The sequence below is a fragment of the Micrasema longulum genome, unplaced genomic scaffold (genome assembly GCF_059751315.1).
Source record: "Micrasema longulum isolate JH-2025_06_02 unplaced genomic scaffold, ASM5975131v1 h1tg001829l, whole genome shotgun sequence".
Taxonomy (NCBI): Eukaryota; Metazoa; Arthropoda; class Insecta; order Trichoptera; family Brachycentridae; genus Micrasema; species Micrasema longulum.
Genome location: NW_028279003.1, coordinates 202,840 through 224,343, shown reverse-complemented (window position 1 = coordinate 224,343; position 21,504 = coordinate 202,840). Strand labels below are relative to the sequence as shown.

The 21,504-nt window shown below is 31.6% G+C and overlaps 1 protein-coding gene across 1 annotated transcript in view; it reads right to left on the bottom strand.

The window, feature by feature from the left end:
* The window catches only part of LOC148273808 (uncharacterized), a 107,613-nt gene that overhangs the window by 85,920 nt on the left and 189 nt on the right, over positions 1-21,504 (bottom strand). The window contains exon 2 of the mRNA XM_088238141.1: positions 19,977-20,082. Within this exon, the coding sequence (XP_088094267.1) occupies positions 19,977-20,082 (106 nt within the window). The remainder of the gene's footprint in view (positions 1-19,976; positions 20,083-21,504) is intronic.

Sequence of the window (21,504 nt, the reverse complement as noted above, 5' to 3'; positions counted from 1 at the left end):
TTAAACCAAAAATTATGCAGCATATTCAGTAGAATGTTTAAATAATAAAACATTCTACAGTAAAACAACAAGAAAATCATAAGTACTGTTTCACACAGCTTGGCAAAGTGAACAAAAAACTGTATATAAATATATATATATTATGAAATGCATGAATAAATAAATAGAATTACCATTCACCATCTTTGAAAAAAATTTCAAAAGGTTTGTTCTATAGGAACAATATCTTACACTAAATATATCAGATACGTGAGAATAACTATTGCCGAGTTCATGAAGTCTATTTAATACGGTATTAAAAGTATACACTGTCCGTGAATTGTTGCTACAAAACGGTGGCACCTGTCTAGTCATTCTTCCAGGCACCCTGAAATTGATGAGAGGTAATAGTTCAGGGCAATCCCATATAGAATTTACAATTTTGTATAAATTTAAAAGGTCTATAATTTTCCTTCTATCGTTAAGTTTTAAGAAATTTAATGTTTTTAGTAAAAATCGTAATATTGGTTATGTTTATACCATTACGATGATAATCGCCACAAGATTATTAAATTTTATCGGATTATATGGGATTTTGGGATAATATCAGTCTAAATCCTATATAATTAATAGCACAGTTTGCTTACATGGCATAATGATCCTTATTGCTGTTCCTGAACTAATCAGCCCGAGGCCGAGGTGGCAGGACAAGCGTGGTACCTACCTAATACTGGGTATACGAGTATATTACTATACAGGTAATCCACGATGAGAATGATGTACCCGCTTTATACCCTCACGTACCAGTCTTGTACCTCATTTAGGGGAAAATATGGCAAAAGCGACCACGTGTAAGACCGGTGACCCCTTGTCATGTATTGAAAGTCTAATAAAAGGTTGAGCTTTGCGATTTAAAATTTTAAATAATTCTTAAATCATCCATAAAAAATGTATCTAGTATATTGCAATTGATTTTTTACGTGAAAACAAGAGATTTTGTCTAAAAAATAGTTTTATATAGATACTAATATAACAAAAAACATTGAAGACATTGGAACATTTCTAATTAATTTTTTAAAAAATACAGCTATTGCATAAACAATAAGTATAAATATATTAATACTAGAGCCAATAAAAAAAAATCCACTTTCAATCATGCATTTATTTTTTTACTATGACTTTAAACATGTTTCTTTCTATGTATTATGTTTTTACTTTGCATTTTACTATGTACTCTCTTTGTATTCATGTATGTGTATATGAATGTGTGAGAAAACTTGGTATAAGTTTTGACTATAAAGAAAATAAGAAAAGTCTATATTAGATCTACGGATGATATGAACCGACTTAATAAAGAAGACATAAATATTATATCCAAATCATATTTGAATTACAAAATGTTTCATGGTAAATACGTGTCATGGTTGGTTGAAAAAAATATTATTACTCACCAGGCAAGAAAAATAAATAAATAAAAAAAGAAAAGGAAAGAAAAATATTAACATTGTATTTTTAATGAAATTAAGAAAGTTGTGTAAATATTTTATACTTCTATGAATGAATACTTTTATTTAATTATAATAAATACAACATAGCTAATTAACATAATGTTTTACAAACTCTCGATGTTTTTTAACATTGAAAGAATTGAAGGAATAAAGATATTCGATTATGAGCAGAATGGTGAATGTTACACAGTGTGTAAAGTGGCCACTTAAACCAGCCAATGACAGGTCATAAGCAGTGTAGATGTCTAGACTTCTACATTACTCTTTCTGCTATTTATTAAATCTTCTAAGAGCAACTTTGGTTTTTATGCCCCAATGTCCAGAATGTGTAGATTAGTCAATTTATCACACGACTTGGAATTCTTTGGGATAGATCTTACTAAACAGTGTGGGATGAAGTTGGATTGGCATGGTTTAGCTCGAAGTCTTAGGTCTTTCGTTTTTATGTATATATTGTATACAATTATTGTTTTGCCCTTGTTTGTCTTTGATAAATAGTTTTATGTTCTTTTTTTTCAGTTTCATGCATTTATGTTTCTTCATGTAACTGTTGTAATTAGCTTAGGCCGTATATATAATAAATAAATTACCTTCTCTAAAATGTTCTTCATCTCAGTTATAATATGTTAATATTAACAGTTTCCTAGGGAGTTGAATCCAGTCCTTGTCTACAAAAATTTGAACAAACTCAAAATATTGTTGACAAAGTTAATGCTTTGAGCATGAATAATATAAAATTCACAGTTTCGTTTATGTACAGTTTCCTTTTATGAAAATGAATAATAGTTATTTTACCCTTTATTTTTAATTAGATGTCCGCTAATACCTGCTACCTCCCCTACCTTAGAGTATGTGATTTGAATAGCGTGTAATTTGAACACATCTGGAATAGTTTGGAACTGATCGCCTGTTAATTGTTACATCTCGATAATAGGAACCTGTCTCTCACATTGTTTGGACAAAGGAGAGTTTAACACAAAAAAACAGGTATTAAAAAATATCTCAATGAGGAAGTTTGGTGGTTTTTCATATTTTTTTTATTAGTTAATAAACTATGAAACTAAGCCAAAATAAAATAAAAAAACGTATTTTGTTTTTTTTTTAAGTTTCGTAATTTTAAAATTACACCGCCTGTGACGTCATCGGAAAGTTGTTGAGACAGCTGAGTTGGCTTTAATCATCGTCATTACATATTCGCTCCCTAGTTGGAGCATATTATATCCACAAAGAGCCCTCCTGCATCTTTATCGGCTGCCAGCCCCTGTGCGTCCTCCCTCGTCAGGTTCACGTCCTGTAGTTCTTACATAAACTGCCGACGAACCTTCAGCAGTGGACATGCACGACGTTGAGAACCTGATGCCTAGTAAAGTAGGTAAGCGTGGTTAAGGCTCTCGAGAGACATCCGCAGTATATGGTTGATCTAACCGTATCGCCTCTGCTTGATGACAGTTGTTACCGGAGTTTGCTACATCCGTTCTCTTATTTCTTCACTTCTCTCAAAGTCAAACCATCGCTCACCCAAGATTTTTCTGAGACACCTATTCTCAAAACTCGTATTTTTCTCATTTAGACTCTAGTGAGGCGCCACGATTGACATCCGTAGAAGAGAATAAAGTGTTATACAGGCGTTATGTAGGCGGCATTTGGTTTTCACTGAGTAAATATCCGATCTCCAGACAGCCTTCATACTATTGAATGTTGCGCCTGCTATTCCTAGCAGCACTCCCAGCTCTTTTTGAAAGCTGCCATTTTCTGCGACACATACTCCCGGGGTGATATTCTAAACGCTCTCGGGCCGTAGAAAAAGCTTTTATTATTTATTTACCCACAAAATACGCGAGATAAAAGTGTTGCCTAATACATAGAAATTTGTTTTCGTCTCCCACCAGTCTGACTATGTCGGTCGCGACAAAACCCGGTCATTGGTAAAAATTTATAAATAAAAGTGGAATAAAACTAAATTCGTATTTTTATTTTCATAATTATTATAAGTTTGTCTGGAAATTAATTTCTTGATACGTAAAACTGTTTTCAAAATGTGAGTTAAAACGTATTATAGTAGATACTTAAACGTAAAATTGATTGCAAAGATTTTTATTTATGAATTATACATGCATACAGTAAATATTCCTTACATTCCTTAATATCTTTACATTCCTTAGCCAACAAATTTACTTGTGAAATAGACATTTTTAATACGACAATTATCAATTTTAAAACGTTCTTAAATGCACTGTTTGAAACAAATTATTAATGTCGTAATAAAACTTTCTTTTTCATACAATTCTTTCTCTGTTTTTGATGTGTATTATTATTATCTTATCTCTTTCTGATATTAATTTATCAAATATTTTTGTGTACCGTATATTATATTATTTTCACATATATACTTACTGTTAACTAATTTTCATTATTTGTTTTTAACAATAATTTGTTGATACCATTTTTTTTAATACTTATAAGTATATGAAAATGTATTTATTTTTTTGTTTGAATTCTTTACAAGTTATTTACAATTTGCTTTTTAATTCAACTACTTTTATTATATCCATATAAAATTATTTTTTTCTTTTTTACTATGTAAAGTTTCACTTTTTATTTTGCATGGCAGTATGCTTCTTATTGTTTCTAAATGTATACAAAAAAGCATTGTTTATCTTTTAAATTTTTACGCACTATGTTTGTACTTGTAAATGCCCTTTGGGCGTATTGTAAAATTAAATAAATAAAAAATAAAAATATACATTTATCATCTTAAAAAACGTTTTACCACAATAAATTTTTTAAAAACAAATAAAAACAGATTATTGCTTGGTCTGTTGCTGATTTTAAGGAAGGAGATTATGTACATCATGTTCTCGAAGTTTTTATAATAAAACACGTGAGAATACCTGTTCTTGCTACATGATACGTGTGTAAGGTCCCACCTACCACTTGACACCTTTGTCATTCGTCTTAATAATGCCTATTTGTGTCTGATGATGACCTCCGTGTCGTAATCGAAACCCCTCATTATCAGCGACCCTATCTCCGTGAGATCAAATACCGACGCTCACCACCCTCCCTTACAATATATTATATAATAATATAACTTCCACAATATGCAATACGAGTTAGTTCTATCTCCCCATATCAATGACGTAAAAAAACGTTACAAGCGCATTAGAGTTGGCATTTCTAAGACTACTATAGCAGAAATGACAGTTAAATTCTACACTAAATAGTTATGAAAATGGATTTCAACACTTTTGCTTTAAAACGTTAGAAACTAGATGAAAGGTATACTACCTATTGTATTTATATAAAATTGTAAATGGTAAATTGGAAATTTAAACCTTTTTAAAAGCGGTAAAATTAATTTTGGAAGCCTACAGTAGCTCAATCACAAATAACTATCGACGTGCTAATAAGCGACGTGATAACAATTTCTTACCATGTTTTTTTATCGTATTCGCAATAACAATGGAACATCCGTGAACACCTTATATTAAATGTCAAAATATTTACGTTTCGCGACGTATAATCCTCCTGCGCAATCACATATTTGAATTTCACCGGTGTAAATATGAAAAATATTCTAAAACACCTTTATTTATTTATTATTCATCATGCTATTTATTGCATTTAGCCAGCGCGGTGGTTGGCAAGCCAAATGTCAAGAAAAGCAGTCGCCATAGTAATTGCAATTGTAATTAAATTTTCACTTGTTTGTATTAGATACTAGATACTCCGTACTATTTTGCAAATGCAATATATTGAATCTTACAATTTTATACAAAAATTTAGAACAAAGATTAACAAAATAAAAATGAATAAAAAAATTAACACTTTACTATGAATAGAGGAGAGGGAATGGGGAGGAAAGAAGAAGAATAAAGGAACAATTCAAATATTTAGATAGTGATATTTCAATCTTGACTTAAATGTAAATAAAGAAGGAGCGTCTCTAACATTAGTGGGTAGATTATTCCACAATCGAGCGGCTACTACTGTGAAAGAGGAGGCAAAAAAATTAGAGCGAAGACAGGGTATTAAAAGGGTTCTCTCGTTACTAGAACGAAGAGATAGTTCGTGTTGTGAAAGAGGTTGGATGAGCTCTCTCAGATAAACAGGCGAAGTGGGATTAATTCAAATATTGTGAAGAAGTGATAGAATGTGAATGTTTCTTCTATGCCTGATACTGAGCCAGTGTAGTTGCGTGCGATATCCTGTTATGTGGTCGAATTTGCAAAGATCAAAGATATAACGTATACAAATATTCTGCAATCGTTCTAACTTATAATGTAATTCAGAGTTAGCATTTGGATAACACACATTCGCATAGTCAAGGAGTGGAAGAAGTAAGCTCTGGACTTATGCTTGCTTAACTCTAATTGGCAAGAAATTCTGTAATCTTTTAAGTGAGTGCAAACTGCTATAAAGTTTACGACTAACTTCGTTAACCTGATCGTGCCACCCTAAATGCTTATGAATGATAATACCTAAGTTTTTGACTGAATTCATGAATAGGATTTCTGTAGCATCTATTTTGAAAAGAGAAAGTGTGGAAGTTAATTTTTGAATACATTTGTTTACTACCAACAAGTGCGATTTGGGTTTTTGTTGGATTTATGAAAAGTTTATGTGTTTCAACAATGTCGACGGGTTCGAAATGAATATACAATTGCAAATCATCGGCATATAAATGGTACGAGCAGATACTCTATTCAGTATCCATAATGTGAGAGAAACGGACAAGACCACAGGATGCGTTCATAAAATTTATTAGAATAAAATATAACAAAAATTTAGGGGCAATTAGGGGCAAAAAAAGAAAGGTTACCCTCCCCAAAGGAGAAAATTCCCATCGCCATTGCCAATCATCAAGAAGGATTTAGAAAGTACAATACAACCATAATAATTTTGTTTTACTGCATAAGAAAGAGCACGAGAATAGAACTTATAATAAGGTAGACAGAAACGCTGTTTTGTGGCCGGTGTTTGTATGAAAGAGACAAAAACAAAGGAAGACATTCGTTCAATCAACCGGTTATTGCCAGTAAGCGGGAGTGCACGATGACCGGCGAATTTATGATTTTTAATGTATTTTGCTTTAAGAGGCCTAAGTAACATTATATTTTTGATAAATTTCGGAAAAAAAAATTAAACAGTATGTCTTCAGTATTTTTTTTTTTTTTTAATTTCTGAACTTCAGAATATTCTGTCTTTTGGTTCAGGTTACACGATGTTACATCACCGCGTGTAAATAAATTTTGTAGCACAGTCTTTTAAGATTTTAAATCGTTCAATACATAGTACATTCTTATTTTTTAAAAGAGTGGAACTATAACCGTTGTGCTGTTTATATCAACAACAACAACAAACCATCACGCCGTTTCCCCGTAAGGGTAGGCAGAGAGGATAGAACGCCACAACACTATTTCTTTGCATACAGATCTTGCTTCCCCTACATTCATACATCTTCTCATACACGAGCGCCGATTATTCCAACTTTTGACATGTCCATCTTCAAGTATTTGTTGGATTTGGTCATGCCATGTCTTTCTCGGTCTTCCTCTATTTCTGCATCCATCAACATTCGCATTGTAAATATTCTTAGCCGTTCTCTCGCTGTCCATTCGTTCTACATGTCCGAACCAGCGCAGAGGTCCTTTATTGATTTTGTCGATAATGCTTGTCTCAGCCTTACATAATGTGCGGATCTCAACATTTGTGCATCTATCGTACATAGTTTTACCACACATTCGCCTGAGAGATCGCATTTCGACAACATTCAGCCTACACCGCAAGACAAATAAATTTACGAGTTCTCAAAAAAAACTAAAATTGACATATAATGAATTATTCTTGATAATTAATTAGTTTTTTTATATTGTTTGACATATGTGATGACTACTCGTTATTTCAAGGTTAAAATAAAAAATCTTACTCATGAATTGTACTTAGAAATTGCCATTATATATCAGGTATCAGATTACCCGAACCTTAGAGACCCATAACGGTTCATTTATGGTCGAGTGTTTGTGATGGAATAATAAAAGACATGTTATTTTTTAATTCATATTTAAGAAGTAGGTTCTTATCGCTTTATTTTAAATTAAAGTATTTTACATTTAAACATATTTATAACATTTAAAAATATTTAGTACTTAGTGAATTCACCTTTATTTTTTATAACATGTAAAATTCTATTATTTAGAGAAGCGTAAAGCGAATCTAAAATTTCTGATGTTATTTCTTCTTCCCAAACTTGAATTAAGTTTTTTTTTAATTCCTCAATGTTTTTTGATTTTTTTTTCCCGACTTTTTTTTTCATAATCGCCCATAAATTTTCTATCGGGTTCAAATCAGGGCTATTCCCGGGCCACGTCAACGATTTTAAGCCAATTTTCTCCTTGAATTCATTGATTTATAAAAAAACAATAAATTATTTATCATGTGGTCACAAAATGCATTTAAAAATATATATATTTGTACTCACAGTGCGGGCTCTATGGCACGGCGCAGAATCGTCCTGAAAAATTGGGTCCGCGGTATACTGCGTAATGTCCTCGATTGTTGGAATAATATGTTTTTTTAACACTTTTTTGTACTGAATGGCATTCATCGTACCCTGTACAAAATTTAGAGGTCCTAATCCGTATGCTGTCATGCACCCCCAAATCATCACGTAGGGTGAATGTTTAACGGTTCGAGTGACGCACGACGGATGATATCTTTCCCCACGTTTTCGTCGAACTATCTTTCTGCCGTCTGGACCAAAAAGGTTGAATTTTGATTCATCAGAGAAAACAACATTTTGCCAATTCTCCAAGGTCCAATTCTGGTGCTCTTTCGCCCAATCCAGTCTAGCCTTCTTCATTTTGTCCGTGAGTAATGGTTTCTTTGCGGGACTCCGTGCTTGGAAACCATGCTCCAACAGCCGCCTGGACACTGTTTTTACTGAAAATGTTGATGTGCTGGTAGACTGCACCTCTGCGTGTATTTCAGGTGCCGTTAAAAATCGATCGCGCATAACAATTTTTTTTATTAAGCGATCATCTCGGGCAGATGTCACGCGCCCCCGTCCGCTTCCTTTTTTCCGTTCTATGGATCCAGTTTCTTGGATTTTTTTTAATAAAAACCTCACTGCACCTTCTGAATACCCAACTCGACGAGATATTTCACAATTAGATATGTTTTCTTGCGACAATGTGATTATTTTGGATTTTATCGCAATCGACATTTGCTTTGCACTTTCCATGATTGTTGTGTTATGTTCACTCAAACGCGGGTAAAACAAGACTGTTGAGACATTTTTAAATGTAAATATTGTAGAAAGGTGACACATAGTGTCCTTAATTTATCAAACAAAAGAAAGAGGTATCGATAAAGGATTTCTTAGAAAAAGGGTTCAGTAAAGTCAAGGGGCGCGGTAGCAGGTAAACTCGTAATTTTTTTTGTCTTGCGGTGTACTTTCATCCCTGTTTTTCCAAGTCCATACTTCGCTCCCATACATCAGGGACGGGACCAGGACTCCATTGTGAACTGCCAATTTTGCCTCTTGTGATAAACATTTATTTGCCAAGGTCGATTTACGTGCGCCGTTCACTCTGTTCCTGGCACTCACCCTCCTTTCAATATCTTTCCCAGTCATTCCATCCCTAGTAAACATACTGTTAGAGTAAACGTGCTGTTATATCAATGTCATAATTTTGAAAAGTAGTTAAATTTTCCAATAATTTTGAACTTATATCCTTTTGCTTAAATTCCTACTCGATTTTAACGGATGAGATATTTTACTTTGTATATTTATCGTTAATGTTTTACGGATTACCATACTTTTTATGCAAGTAATGATTTATCTAATAACTCAAATCGTACCACGCAGGTGTTACCTTTACAAAATGATTCACAATTATTATCATTTTGATTGTCATCTGATATCTATTCTTCCAATCTTACCCCGTCATTCTCTATCTTCCAGTACGAACCTTCACACAGTTAAACCATTATAAACCCGACTATTAAAAAACATCAACCGGCTAAATTCAATCGATCCGCCAAAAGGGTTTAAAGTATTCATTATCAATTTGTTGCTTTTACGACCGCCATTTTACGTCCGTCAGAAGGGGTCGATGCGACAGACCATATTACCCGTTACCTCAGCCAACCCCTTGCGAATCTTTCGCGAAATCAATTGCGATGGTTTGATGACGATTTGAGAATATTATGTCACATTAAGAGGTGATGATTTGATTTTTATGTCTTATTGTATGCGCTTACATTTCAACCGTTAAATCGCGTAAAAATTTAAAAGGATTGAACACACTTAAAAACGCAATAAAAACACGTCATGGGAAATAATATTTAGTAGTTTTATTTCATTTTGATTTCGAGGCAGGTAACGTATGTCCTTTGCTTTTGCATTAGAATTGCATCTCAATCATAACCATAATACACGCTTCACGACTAATGATGGCTTGGTAGTACCAAAAGTATGTAATAAGTATGGTAATATAACTCTCAAATATTTGGTACCAAGCATTTTTAATTTATTGCCGAAAAAACTTAAATTTAACTCTCATCTAACAAAAGCAAAATAAAAGAGTGGCTCTTCGATGAAAAGTTTATATATAAATTGTAGCTTATGTGTAAATATTTAAATTTTTCATTTATTTTCTTGTATTTCAAAAATAAATTTATATATTATTACTTGTATATATATACACGTATATTCTGATCTTTCCGTCTATAAATTTATATCTGTTATTCATTGTTTTTATAAATGTAAATAATATTTTATAAGTGTGTATAAATATAATCTCAACCAACAAGCTACAGAAAGTGGCTTGGTGGGATTTTAGCTTTAGTAAAAAATATAACACATTGACATTTTTGAAAAATTGTAAAAATTATAGGAGCGAAGTATATATTAAGTAAGTGTATGTGATTTATGTGGATGCTGGGCTCTATATTGATAATCTGCCTACCCCTACGGAGAGAGCGTGATAAATAGTAAGTTAGTCAACAATATTTTCAGTTTGTCCAAATTTCACCGGCATCAATAAAAGTTTGAGCTTTTCAAAAATGTTCTCCGTCTGTGTTTATAAAAAGAGTAAAAGAAAAATTCTAATTTAATTGGTATTACTGTAATATAATTTTTATTTTCAATTTTTATTTAGTATTTTTTTTTCTTGCGTATACTCAAAGTTATATAACTTCAAATTACTAAATCATTATAACAGTGTAAGTCACTCTCCAAGCACAAGAGCTAGTCTACTTTTTGGAAAGTTACAGTTATAAGATTAACTTATAAATAACAGTAGATTGTAATGTATAAAGAAAACATGTATCGTTTTCATTATCTGCCTACCCATACGAAGAGAGTTGGTCAGCAATATTTTGAGTTTATCCAAATTTCTGTCAGTCAAATTTATCTCACCGACATTGATAAAGGTTATAATAATAATTATTATTATTATGGATAACTTATATAGCGCCATTTTCGTAATATAATACCTCAAGGGCGCTTTACAAAGTGATTTATATAAAGATATAAATTTAATTTCAACTTTAACTTTTTTATTTAAGAAAAATAATGTACTTTTTCATACTACTTTTCCACCACATGCTAAGAATTTATTCAAATGATTTAGAGAACAAGTGGGTTTTAAGTTTCTTCTGAAACATCACTTCACTCTCACAGTTTCGGATTTCTGCTGGGAGAGCATTCCATGCCGTAGGGCCTGCGACCGCAAATGCAGATGTAGCTGATCTAAGTGTAAGACGTCTGTCAGATAGTTCATCTGGAATGCAGAGTTCCCTTAGATATTCTGGAGCAGAGTTGAGCAGTGACTTATACATAAGCCAACAGAGTTTTTATTCCAACCTCTGTAGAAAACGTAGCCAGTGCAATTCCCGAAGTAGTGGAGTGATATGACTGAATTTAGAGATTCCAAAAATAAGTCTCGCTGCGGCATTTAATACAGCCTGTAGGCGAGTCATTTTATTCATCGGTAGACCTGCGTAGATACCATTACAATAATCGACTCTAGACACTACAAATGCATTTATTAATTGACTGGCGGCATCAACTGGCAATTTTTTGCGTATGCATTTAATCTGTCTCAGCTGATAAAAGCGTGAACTTATCGTTCTACTAATTTGAGCGTCAAGAGAAAGGTCAGAATTAAGAATGACTCCCAGTAGTTTAACGGTGGGTAAAGCGGTACTCCTCACATCGGGTAGTGCCGTATCCTGAATCAAATTCTGTCGTCTGGCTGAAGCCATCCATAGTTGTTCCGTTTTAGATAGCTCATTAACTTTACAAAAATCAACAGACCGAAGAATTGAAAAAATGTAGATGTTCAAAACATAAATAGAATAGCAAGTGTTACATAGTATTCAATCCAGGACATAGCAACAGTACCAAAAAATTAAAAAATTGTGATTTTAGCCATTCCTAATTTACTGCTTTATCTTTTACCCGAGTACTCGTATGTTAAATATAATATATCGAGTAGTATTAAAACAAATTACAATTAATATCATTTTAAAAACTGTGTTATACTCGTGTGTATAACAGTCTTGTTTTTTTATTATTTTGTAATTTTCTAATAGAACATTGTTATGTTAAATGTATAAAAATGTATGAGTATAAAAGACATTCTGCCGTTTACATTAATAAAATAAAATAAAATAACCCAATCAACGACAAATTATAATTTAAATTGATTTCAACAGAGAGAGAAAACATTGTTGAGAAGGAATATGGAAGTCTAGGCATTTACAGTCTAGGAATAACTCCCTATGGAGGAAATCCAGCCAGTCTGCAAGCATCTGGACATACTCAAACATTGTTGAATAAACTACCTGGTAAAAGAAGAAGTATTGAAATTGGAAAATTGTCTTCAGGCGTTGCCTAGTAGGTGATTTGGTTCAGCCGGATGAATCTCACCCACATGATAAAGATTTCAGCTCCTTTACTTCACAAAAGTTAACAGATGGAAGAATTGAGGAAATGTGGATGTTTAAACATGGGCAGAATGGTGAATGTTACACAGTGTAATGTGGCCACTTAAACCAGCAATGACAGGTCATAAGCCCTGTCAATGCCTAGACTTCCATATTTCCTTCTCAACAATGTTTTCTCTCTCTGTTGAAATCAATTAAAATATGAATAACTCCCAAGAGAGGAAATCCAGCGAGTCTGTAAGCATTTGGACATACTCAAACATTGTTGACAAATTTTAATCCCAGTAAATGCCTATAATTCCATATTTTATTTTCATAAATGTTCTCCGACTGTGTTCATATGAATTATTAACAAAATATGTATCTCACAGTAAGAAAATCTCGACATAAAAAATGCTCATTTCATCGTATTAAGAATAACTATTTTACATTTGACGTAACCATTTCTTGAGCATACCGGTTTGAGGTATCCTTTCTTCAAACCATGGACAAGCTGCAGTTTGTCATAAAATAAGTTTTTGCTTCCCTTGTTCACAGTTTCTATACTTGAACCGAAAGATTTATCTCCAGTTAGAAACAAAATAATAGCCCCATCAAGTAAATAAATGAATGACGTCAAAGTGAATATCAAAATGACAAATGGAGGTCATTTAATCAAGCGTAGAATAGGACCAAGGGTGACTTTACTCGCATTTTCCTTTGCATTCTCCACTCGCCGAATGCTAATGAAATTATCATTGGTATATCTTCCTTTCAATGCATTCATATCGAATGCATTAGACCAGTAATGGGCAAACTACGGCGCGCGCGCCAGATACGACTCGATCGCTTTATCTGAACCGCCAAAGTTTTAAATCAACTTAAAACAATAACTTCAATGTTTAAAATAAACGTGATATCAACAATTCTAAAAACGACGGATTATTAGACTTTAATTATAATAATAAAAATACGTACATAATTTCATTCTAATTTTTACCAATGACCGGGTTTCGTCGTGACTGACATCGTCAGACTGGTGGGAGACTAAACAAATATTAAACGATCAGGTAACTCACGTTAATTTCCCATAATTGTATCCATTAAAATACAAACAATAAAACTACTCGATAAGAATTAACTGTCGGGAATATTTGCTTTCAGAGAATCATTTGATTACCCCCGGGCCCCGGGACATAGATGTCGATGGAACTTCCAACCAGCGGCCCCTGTTATAGTTTTAATTAAATTTGAATACATGTAATTCAAATACATTTTGTTGTATAACTTCATAAAATTGTAAAATTTTCACCGGTTTTTATGATATACATTCAAACAAAACTTAAATTCATACCATTGTTATTACTTTATACTTAAATTAATATATAAACTTTTTTATTTCCATAATTTCCACTAAGCAGGGGTTGTATATAACATAGAAACTTGTTTAGTCTCCCACCAGTCTGACGATGTCAGTCACGACGAAACCCGGTCACTGGTATAAGTGAAATAAAACTATATTCGTGTTTTTATTATAATTAAAATGCAGTTCGACCAAAAAATGTCAGTTGAAAAACTCAATATATTATTAGACTTTAAATAATATAGACTCTAGATTAGAAAATTGCTCGTTCAAATCACGTCGGGGTCACTACTTTGTAGGTAGGTGAGGTCCGGAGAAACATAAAAGCGTCTGTTTAGTACCGTGTGTCATTATTGACTGAATGTAACTCTTTCTATGTGACATCAGCAGTTACGCGTGTACATAAGTGTAGCTGTGGTAGGGGTATGTATTGTCCGCAATATCTGCTCATTTGATATATAAATAAAATTTAATATTTTTAATAGAATTAAACGAGTTTATTGTACTTAAGACTTAGGTGTTACTATGAATTATCTCCAATAACGCTAAACAAATGTTAGATTTTGCCATACGAAACACGAAACGTATTAAAGTTTAGAAAAAAACCGTATAAAAGTCATATTTAGCAAGGTAATCGCGTGAATTAATGGGTGAATTCTGACTGCATTTGTTCGGATTCTATGAGTTTATATAATCTTTTTTTAAATTAACTTTTTAATTTGAATTTTTACTGACGAAAAAAACCTCTTTGTCACCTGTTTAGTTTTTTTTTTAAGAAATTTTTGTTTTAACCAGCCTCAAGTTTTTTTTCACCAGCTTCAAAAAAAGTTTGCCCATCTCTGTGTTAGACTGTAGACATTGCACCCTTGGGAATATTAACTTGAGTGTTATGCGCACACTTTGGTTAACTTATGAGTCCTATTTTTCAAGTGTCTTGGACACTTTGGTATAACACAGAAGTCGAAGAATATTTAATTATTTATTTGCATGTAAAATGAATATATAAATAAACAGTTCTAATTAAATCACATATTTGATATTAAAAATCCAAAAACCGTATTTGCTGGACTTGAAAAAAAATAAGATACTGCCGAGAAAATAAATTATGCCTTACCGTTAAAAAAGCCTAACGATTATGTATGTACGAGTATGTATATATTTCATGCTTTGTTAGACAAAAAAAAAAAAAAAGCTAATATTTAAGATTAAACATTGCAACATTTAAGAGAAGGACATAAAAAAGTCTAGGCATGACTTGTCAATAGTTGGTTTAAGTAGCCACTCTGCACACTGTGTTGCTGATTTCCTTTTTGAATGTAATATTCACGTTGTATATATCACTCGCACTTGCAAGGCAAATAAGGCAATAAATATATATAAATTTCATATGGCATATGCGTACTAGAGACGGACGTTTTGATTATTTAAAAGAAGTAGCAGTTATAGTTTCCGTTTCACAAATTAAACTGTTTTGTGAATCTTTACTAAATAACAGTTTAAAGCTGGGAGAGGGTAAGATTTGGTACCAGCAACTGCATGAATAGTTTCACAAAGATTAATTCAACTGTTACTTGTAACGAGCCACGCTAATATCTTAACTATAATTTGTGAAACAGTTTAACATTTGGCATGGTTTTGCCACGCATCCTTAAAAAAATGTTTTCTTAAGAAACTGGGACGGCACAACTACAGCTGTTGCTAAAAAATATCGGTTTAATTTTTTTTACCCAATAACAAGTTCATTTTTTGTAAAAAATTTTAATATCTTTTATTTTTTATTAATAAATTCCATTAAGGTACACGCATTTAAAAAAAAAAAATACATATCTACTATTATACATCTAGTAAATGTTATCACAGTAACTCTCCAAAAAAAAACGAACTCTTGTGCTTGGAGAGTGACTTACACTGTTGTAGTTGTTTATTGTTTATTTTAAGAGTTTATATAATTTTAAATACGAGTACATGAGAAAAACATAGAATGTATAAAAAAAAACATAAAACAATAATACATTCATACTAATTAAAATTTAATGTAGTTTTTACACTGTATAAAAAAATTTCTTTAGATTTACTAAAAATTTATTTATTGATATTTTATTTTTAATAGTTTTTAGTTCATTGGGAAGGTTATTATAATTTTTCACACCTTTGAAGACAAAGCTATTTTGACCATGACTTGTGTGGAATTTAGGAATTTGAATATTATGTTGGTATCTGAGTAACTTATTCATCTCAAATTCTTTTATTTTTTTCTTTTTTATGTATTTGTATAATATAATTTATTTTATAAAGAGTGTCTACTGTATTAACCGTAAATATTTTAAATCAACTTTCCGTATTGAATGTTCAGGGTTTCTTTAGAATTACTTTAATAACTTAAGAAGAACAGTTTGTTTTTTTTTACCACTTCTAAAGCGTATGTATATGGAATATAAATTGCAAATTATAATAAGGCATTAATTTTTTAATAAATATTTTATGTATCAATGTTGGGAATCGAAAGACCTTTTTCATGGTAGACAAACGCGCTAACCATTAAACAACGGGGTTTACAAAAGTATATTTACGTACCTACAATACCATTGTTTAATTTTTTAAAGATAGTAACTTTAGGTGCGAAGTAATCCTACAGAAAAAATAACTGGTGTCAATTCATATAAGCTAGGTGCTTTTTATTTATGCTATTTTGTAAGATTTTAATTGTTTTCTTTTCAACTTTGTCCTTTGGCTTCTGTTTATATTGACAAAGTATTTGCGATATTGTGCGTATGACGAAAAAGATTATAACTATAATATACAATACAAGCTTTGTGTAATAATTTAAGTATCCGTAATAAAATACAAAGTTGGATTGAAGGAGTCCAGTGTTTATATACGCAGGTGTGAGATATTACCTTCTCCAGCATCCGCAAGACCCTGGATTATTGATGACGCTTCTCAGCGAACTGTCAACTGTATACATACAATGTACAATGTACCCCGAATTATATTACCTTTGTCCAAGTCTGAATGGCGAGATTTGCTACCTGGTCACACATGTTTATGAATAATCATATTTAGTGGAACATAGTATATGAAAATCATACGCTATTATGGTTTATAATAGGACCAGATAATTTATTTTTATTAACTTCCTCGTACTACAGAGTACTATTTTTAAAAGGGGAATTCGTCAATAATCATCAAAAGCTTGAAGAGTTAAAATAAATAAAATAGTATTCCTTGCTTGATTTGAAAAGAGATTGATACCCTTGTTAGCCAGAGCCGTGATAACCATATAAGTTAAGGACGTTGTACCATCACCGTGACGGTATAGTTGAATATAAACTCTCTTGAGCGATTACAAAGATACACTACCGATTCCCTGCATTCAAGTTTTGGGTAGGTACATCGATACTTACAAACAGCACCCGTACGCCACCGTATATGGACATACCCTTATTATGACTTCATAGTTGAAGATACATTCTCCCGAGCGATTACTGCTCAGCTGGCTCAAAAATGTGTGCACGGCGGTGTTGGATCAAATTAGACCCAGTTTTAAATGTCGCTTTATAAGCATTTTTTTGGGTTTCATAATATAATTCCATCATTACAATATGATATTAATTTTGAAAAGACGTGTGATATAGATTTGTGTACAATTTTTTGTGATTAAGTTAAGGAAAATGACGCATACAAATGACTTCTTTCATTATGGATAATTTACAATGCATATGGGTCTAATTGGACACATTTCCGCTAATTATAAGTCATTTCTGATTCATTAATTAAGTGATTATTTATCATTTTTATTCAATAACTAAAATTCCTGTTTTGATTTTTTTATATTTTTTTAATTTTTTAAATTTAAATCTTAAAGTAGGGCACACATATCATACATATTGTTATGTGTGTTCTAATAACAACATTGCAAATATATTTAATTTATATATTGTTATTTTTTAATATAAAAAAAAATATAGAATTGAATTATGCTTGTATCATATTTATTACTTATCATACATCGATACTAACACAGTGGGTATGCAAGCATTGTTTTTTATGTTTAGCCATAATCAGATTAAGATGCTTGAACACGCACAGAGAAACATGTTCTGAGGAAGATTATCAGTAGATAAACGACTGAATTACTTTATCGACAATTCCCATAACTCAGTTATGAAGTAGCTACTAGCTACTAGCTACCCTCAGAAATTTTTATCCATGACTTTTCAAATGTTTTTAAAAAAAATGAACAATAACAGACAAATTTTTATTTTAATTATTGCTTTTTACATTTATTGTTTTTTTTTTCTTATAATTACAAACGTTTAGTAATAATATAACTAACTAATACGAAAAAAATTCCACACAGGCGTAGCCTGTGCGTGAGTATATTGATTCAATCAGTTTTACGTGATTTTATTGAGAAAATCACACATACACACATGCATACACATATAATATCCTTACACAACATACATGTGTATATAGTATATACATACAAAATTGCATACACACGCATAAAAAATACAAATAAAAATACGTATATAGTTTTATTCCACTTTTATTAATAGTTTTTTTACCAGTGATCGTGTTTAGTCGTGACCGACATCGTCAGACTGGTGAGAGACTAAACAAATTTCTATATTATATACAAGTGCAAGCAGGGGTTGTAAATCATCGTTTTATATAATTATGGAAATAAAAGAGTTTTAATTAAAATAATTTAAGAATAAAGTAATTACAATTGTATGAATTAAAGTTTTTAAAGTTTGGTTTGAATGTATATAATAAAAACCAGTGACTGTTATTAGTTAATTCTAAAAATATTTAAATTTAAACTATTTTATTTTCATAATTATATAAAACCATGATTTGCAACCTCTGCTTGCACTTGTATATAACATAAAAATTTGTTTAGGCTCCCACCAGTCTAACGATGTCGGTCACGACGAAACCCGGTCACTGGTAAAAATTCATGAATAAAAGTGGAATAAAACTTTATTCGTATTTTTATTATTATAATTAAAATGCAGTTCTACCAAGAAACGTCAGTAGAAAAACTCAATCTATTTATAAATATTTTAGTACAAAATATCAAAAAGTAACATTTTCTAGTAGCAATTTTGCTGAAGTAATCAAGAACATTTCTTTCCTCGACCCACTTTTGAGCCTATTTTTAAAGCTTCTCATATCCCTCACATCATAAGTAAATAAATTATTAAATATATAATATTCGTTACACATTGTCACATACATACAATACTTACACAACCATACATAAATTATAATATGTATATATAGGCTATCAGTCATTATGGAGGAGGAGGGACGTTCATTTGGGTGTTCACTTTTTCCAGGTGATCGGTGGTCGCATACATAACTCAGAAATTCTGATGGATGTAGGTCTGTTCGTACCTGATAACTATCTTCGACAAAGACAGCATCGATTGTTTTACCTACCGCGATGCAGAACCAACCTGCCAATGGTTATGCCGGTTGGTAGGGCAATCTTGCTACTTAATCGCATCGCCTCGGATGTCGACATATTTCACGACAGTGGGCCTTCCCTTAGGAAAGCACTTTCTAACATTTAATTTTTCTTTTTACATTTTGTTATATTATTTTAATAACATAATTATCTACTGTAATTTGTGATTTATTATTGTATTTAGAATGAATTGGGTCTTTTTCTGTAATGTTCTAAATATCTGAATAAATAAATGAAATGAAATGAAATGAAATGAAATATGTATAAATATACAAATAGTTATAGTTTTCCTTATTATTTAATTGAGGCACATTTTTTATAGATGTTTCTACTGACATATTAAAACTTTTATATAAATTCTATAATGTGTTTTGTTTTTATGAGAAAAAATAAAATAAAAACAAAATAAAATTATAGTCTAGGAGTGATTGTATCCATAGATTTCATACAGTATATATTTATTATATTGCTAGACCCGTCATCTTTTATAATTGTTCATAGCATGCAATGTGTTACGAATAATAATTTCATAAAAAATAGAATAAGACACAAGCTACAAAAACTCATGTTATAAAAAAAGCTAAATAATATGGAAATTAATTAAAAAAACGTAGGTAAAAATGATTTTGTTTGATCAGCACTGATTTCCTTTCTGATTTTGTACGCTGATAACAGAAGGAAATTGTGGACTGTATATAAATTGATAACTCACTTTAAAATTGTTCCTTTTGTTTCTTTTATGAAGCACTTCACATTTAGTATTGCATAGATACCGGTACCGTGTGAATGTAAATGTTGATGAGATTGTTTGTTTTAGGCTGTTTAAGGTACATTTGTTTCACTTTGTCAGAAGTATGCAGATGCAGGCATATGATACACTTATCAGAGTAATTTTTACACAATGTGACTTGCGCACAGGACGGCAGAGCAACAACAATTTCAATAAGGAAGGATGTAGGTAGGAACAGAATATTCGTAGCCTTATATGAGTTGCAAGTATGAACAAACGTAAATTTAATACTTTACAGATTTTATATTAACTTATAAAGACAAACCTGTAGATGATCGCCTCGATGTTGGCCTCGTGGTGCAGTAGTCAGCGCGTTTGCCTACCATGCATAAGTTCTTGGGTTCGATCCCCGACAAAGTTGACATGAGATATTTATTAAAAAAAGTGTTTTTACACTACAGTCTTCTTACTTTCGTGTAACAAAAATGAACAAGATACTCTACGATTGGTGTACCAATGCAGTGCCCTATGCACCATTTGGTGCGGAAAGAGAATGATGATGATAATGAACATGATAAATTATTTTACCACTTAGTGAATTACCAAAAATGTAAGTTAGTACCTAAGTTCATTTGTATCCTTTCCATTTTCTTACAAGGTTATTTAAGATTAAAAGAAAATGGCACTTACATTAAAATATTTAAGTAAATTATAAAAATACAAATAAATAAAAAAATTCAAAAATTCATCAGTCTCACGTTTTTAGTACCAGTCTAGGGACAGTGGAATGCTGCAGTGTAAAACCACTTTCTTTACATATATTTTATGTCGAAATTTCCCAAATTTCCAGAAATCAAAGCGTCAACTTCTGAATAAAGAATGATTAAAATTAATTTCATTAAAATAGTAAGTTACATGAAATAAACGTTTTTAGGTTTGGGAAACTTTGTTCTTAGAATACCGGCGTAATTTTGAAAAAAAACGAATCTTCCAGAATGTTGGCAGAGCGATTGAGCGTGGTTGTGTTTTGATGGTTCCAAATTCAAGTCATTACCACTCTATCCTCGATTTCTACCCTTGTCTGGATTCTTAGGGTGGCCTCCGGTAGGGTAAACGTGGTGGAACCCTCTCCCTGGAGAGCGATACAATCAGGAGTAACATATTTCATCGATATATAAAATCACCGTAGAACTTTTTTTTTAAATAAAGAAATATTAGCGTTCTTATGATTTACATTTTTTAAAATTTTAATAGCCATTTTCAACGAGTTGTAAATGACTCAATATTAGAAAATAGAAATAAAGCTGGGGTAGAGTGTCATTTGAACCACAGATCTTTGAGCCTACAACTGTTAATAAATATATTATTTTAAGGCAATATAATATTACGTACGTCTTTACACTTGGATTTCAAATTCCAGGGACTATATCCTCGCCGTTCAGGCAAAAGTCGATAACCCAAAAAATATCATTTCGAGAAATCGCAATATGAAAGTAAAGACCAAGAAAAA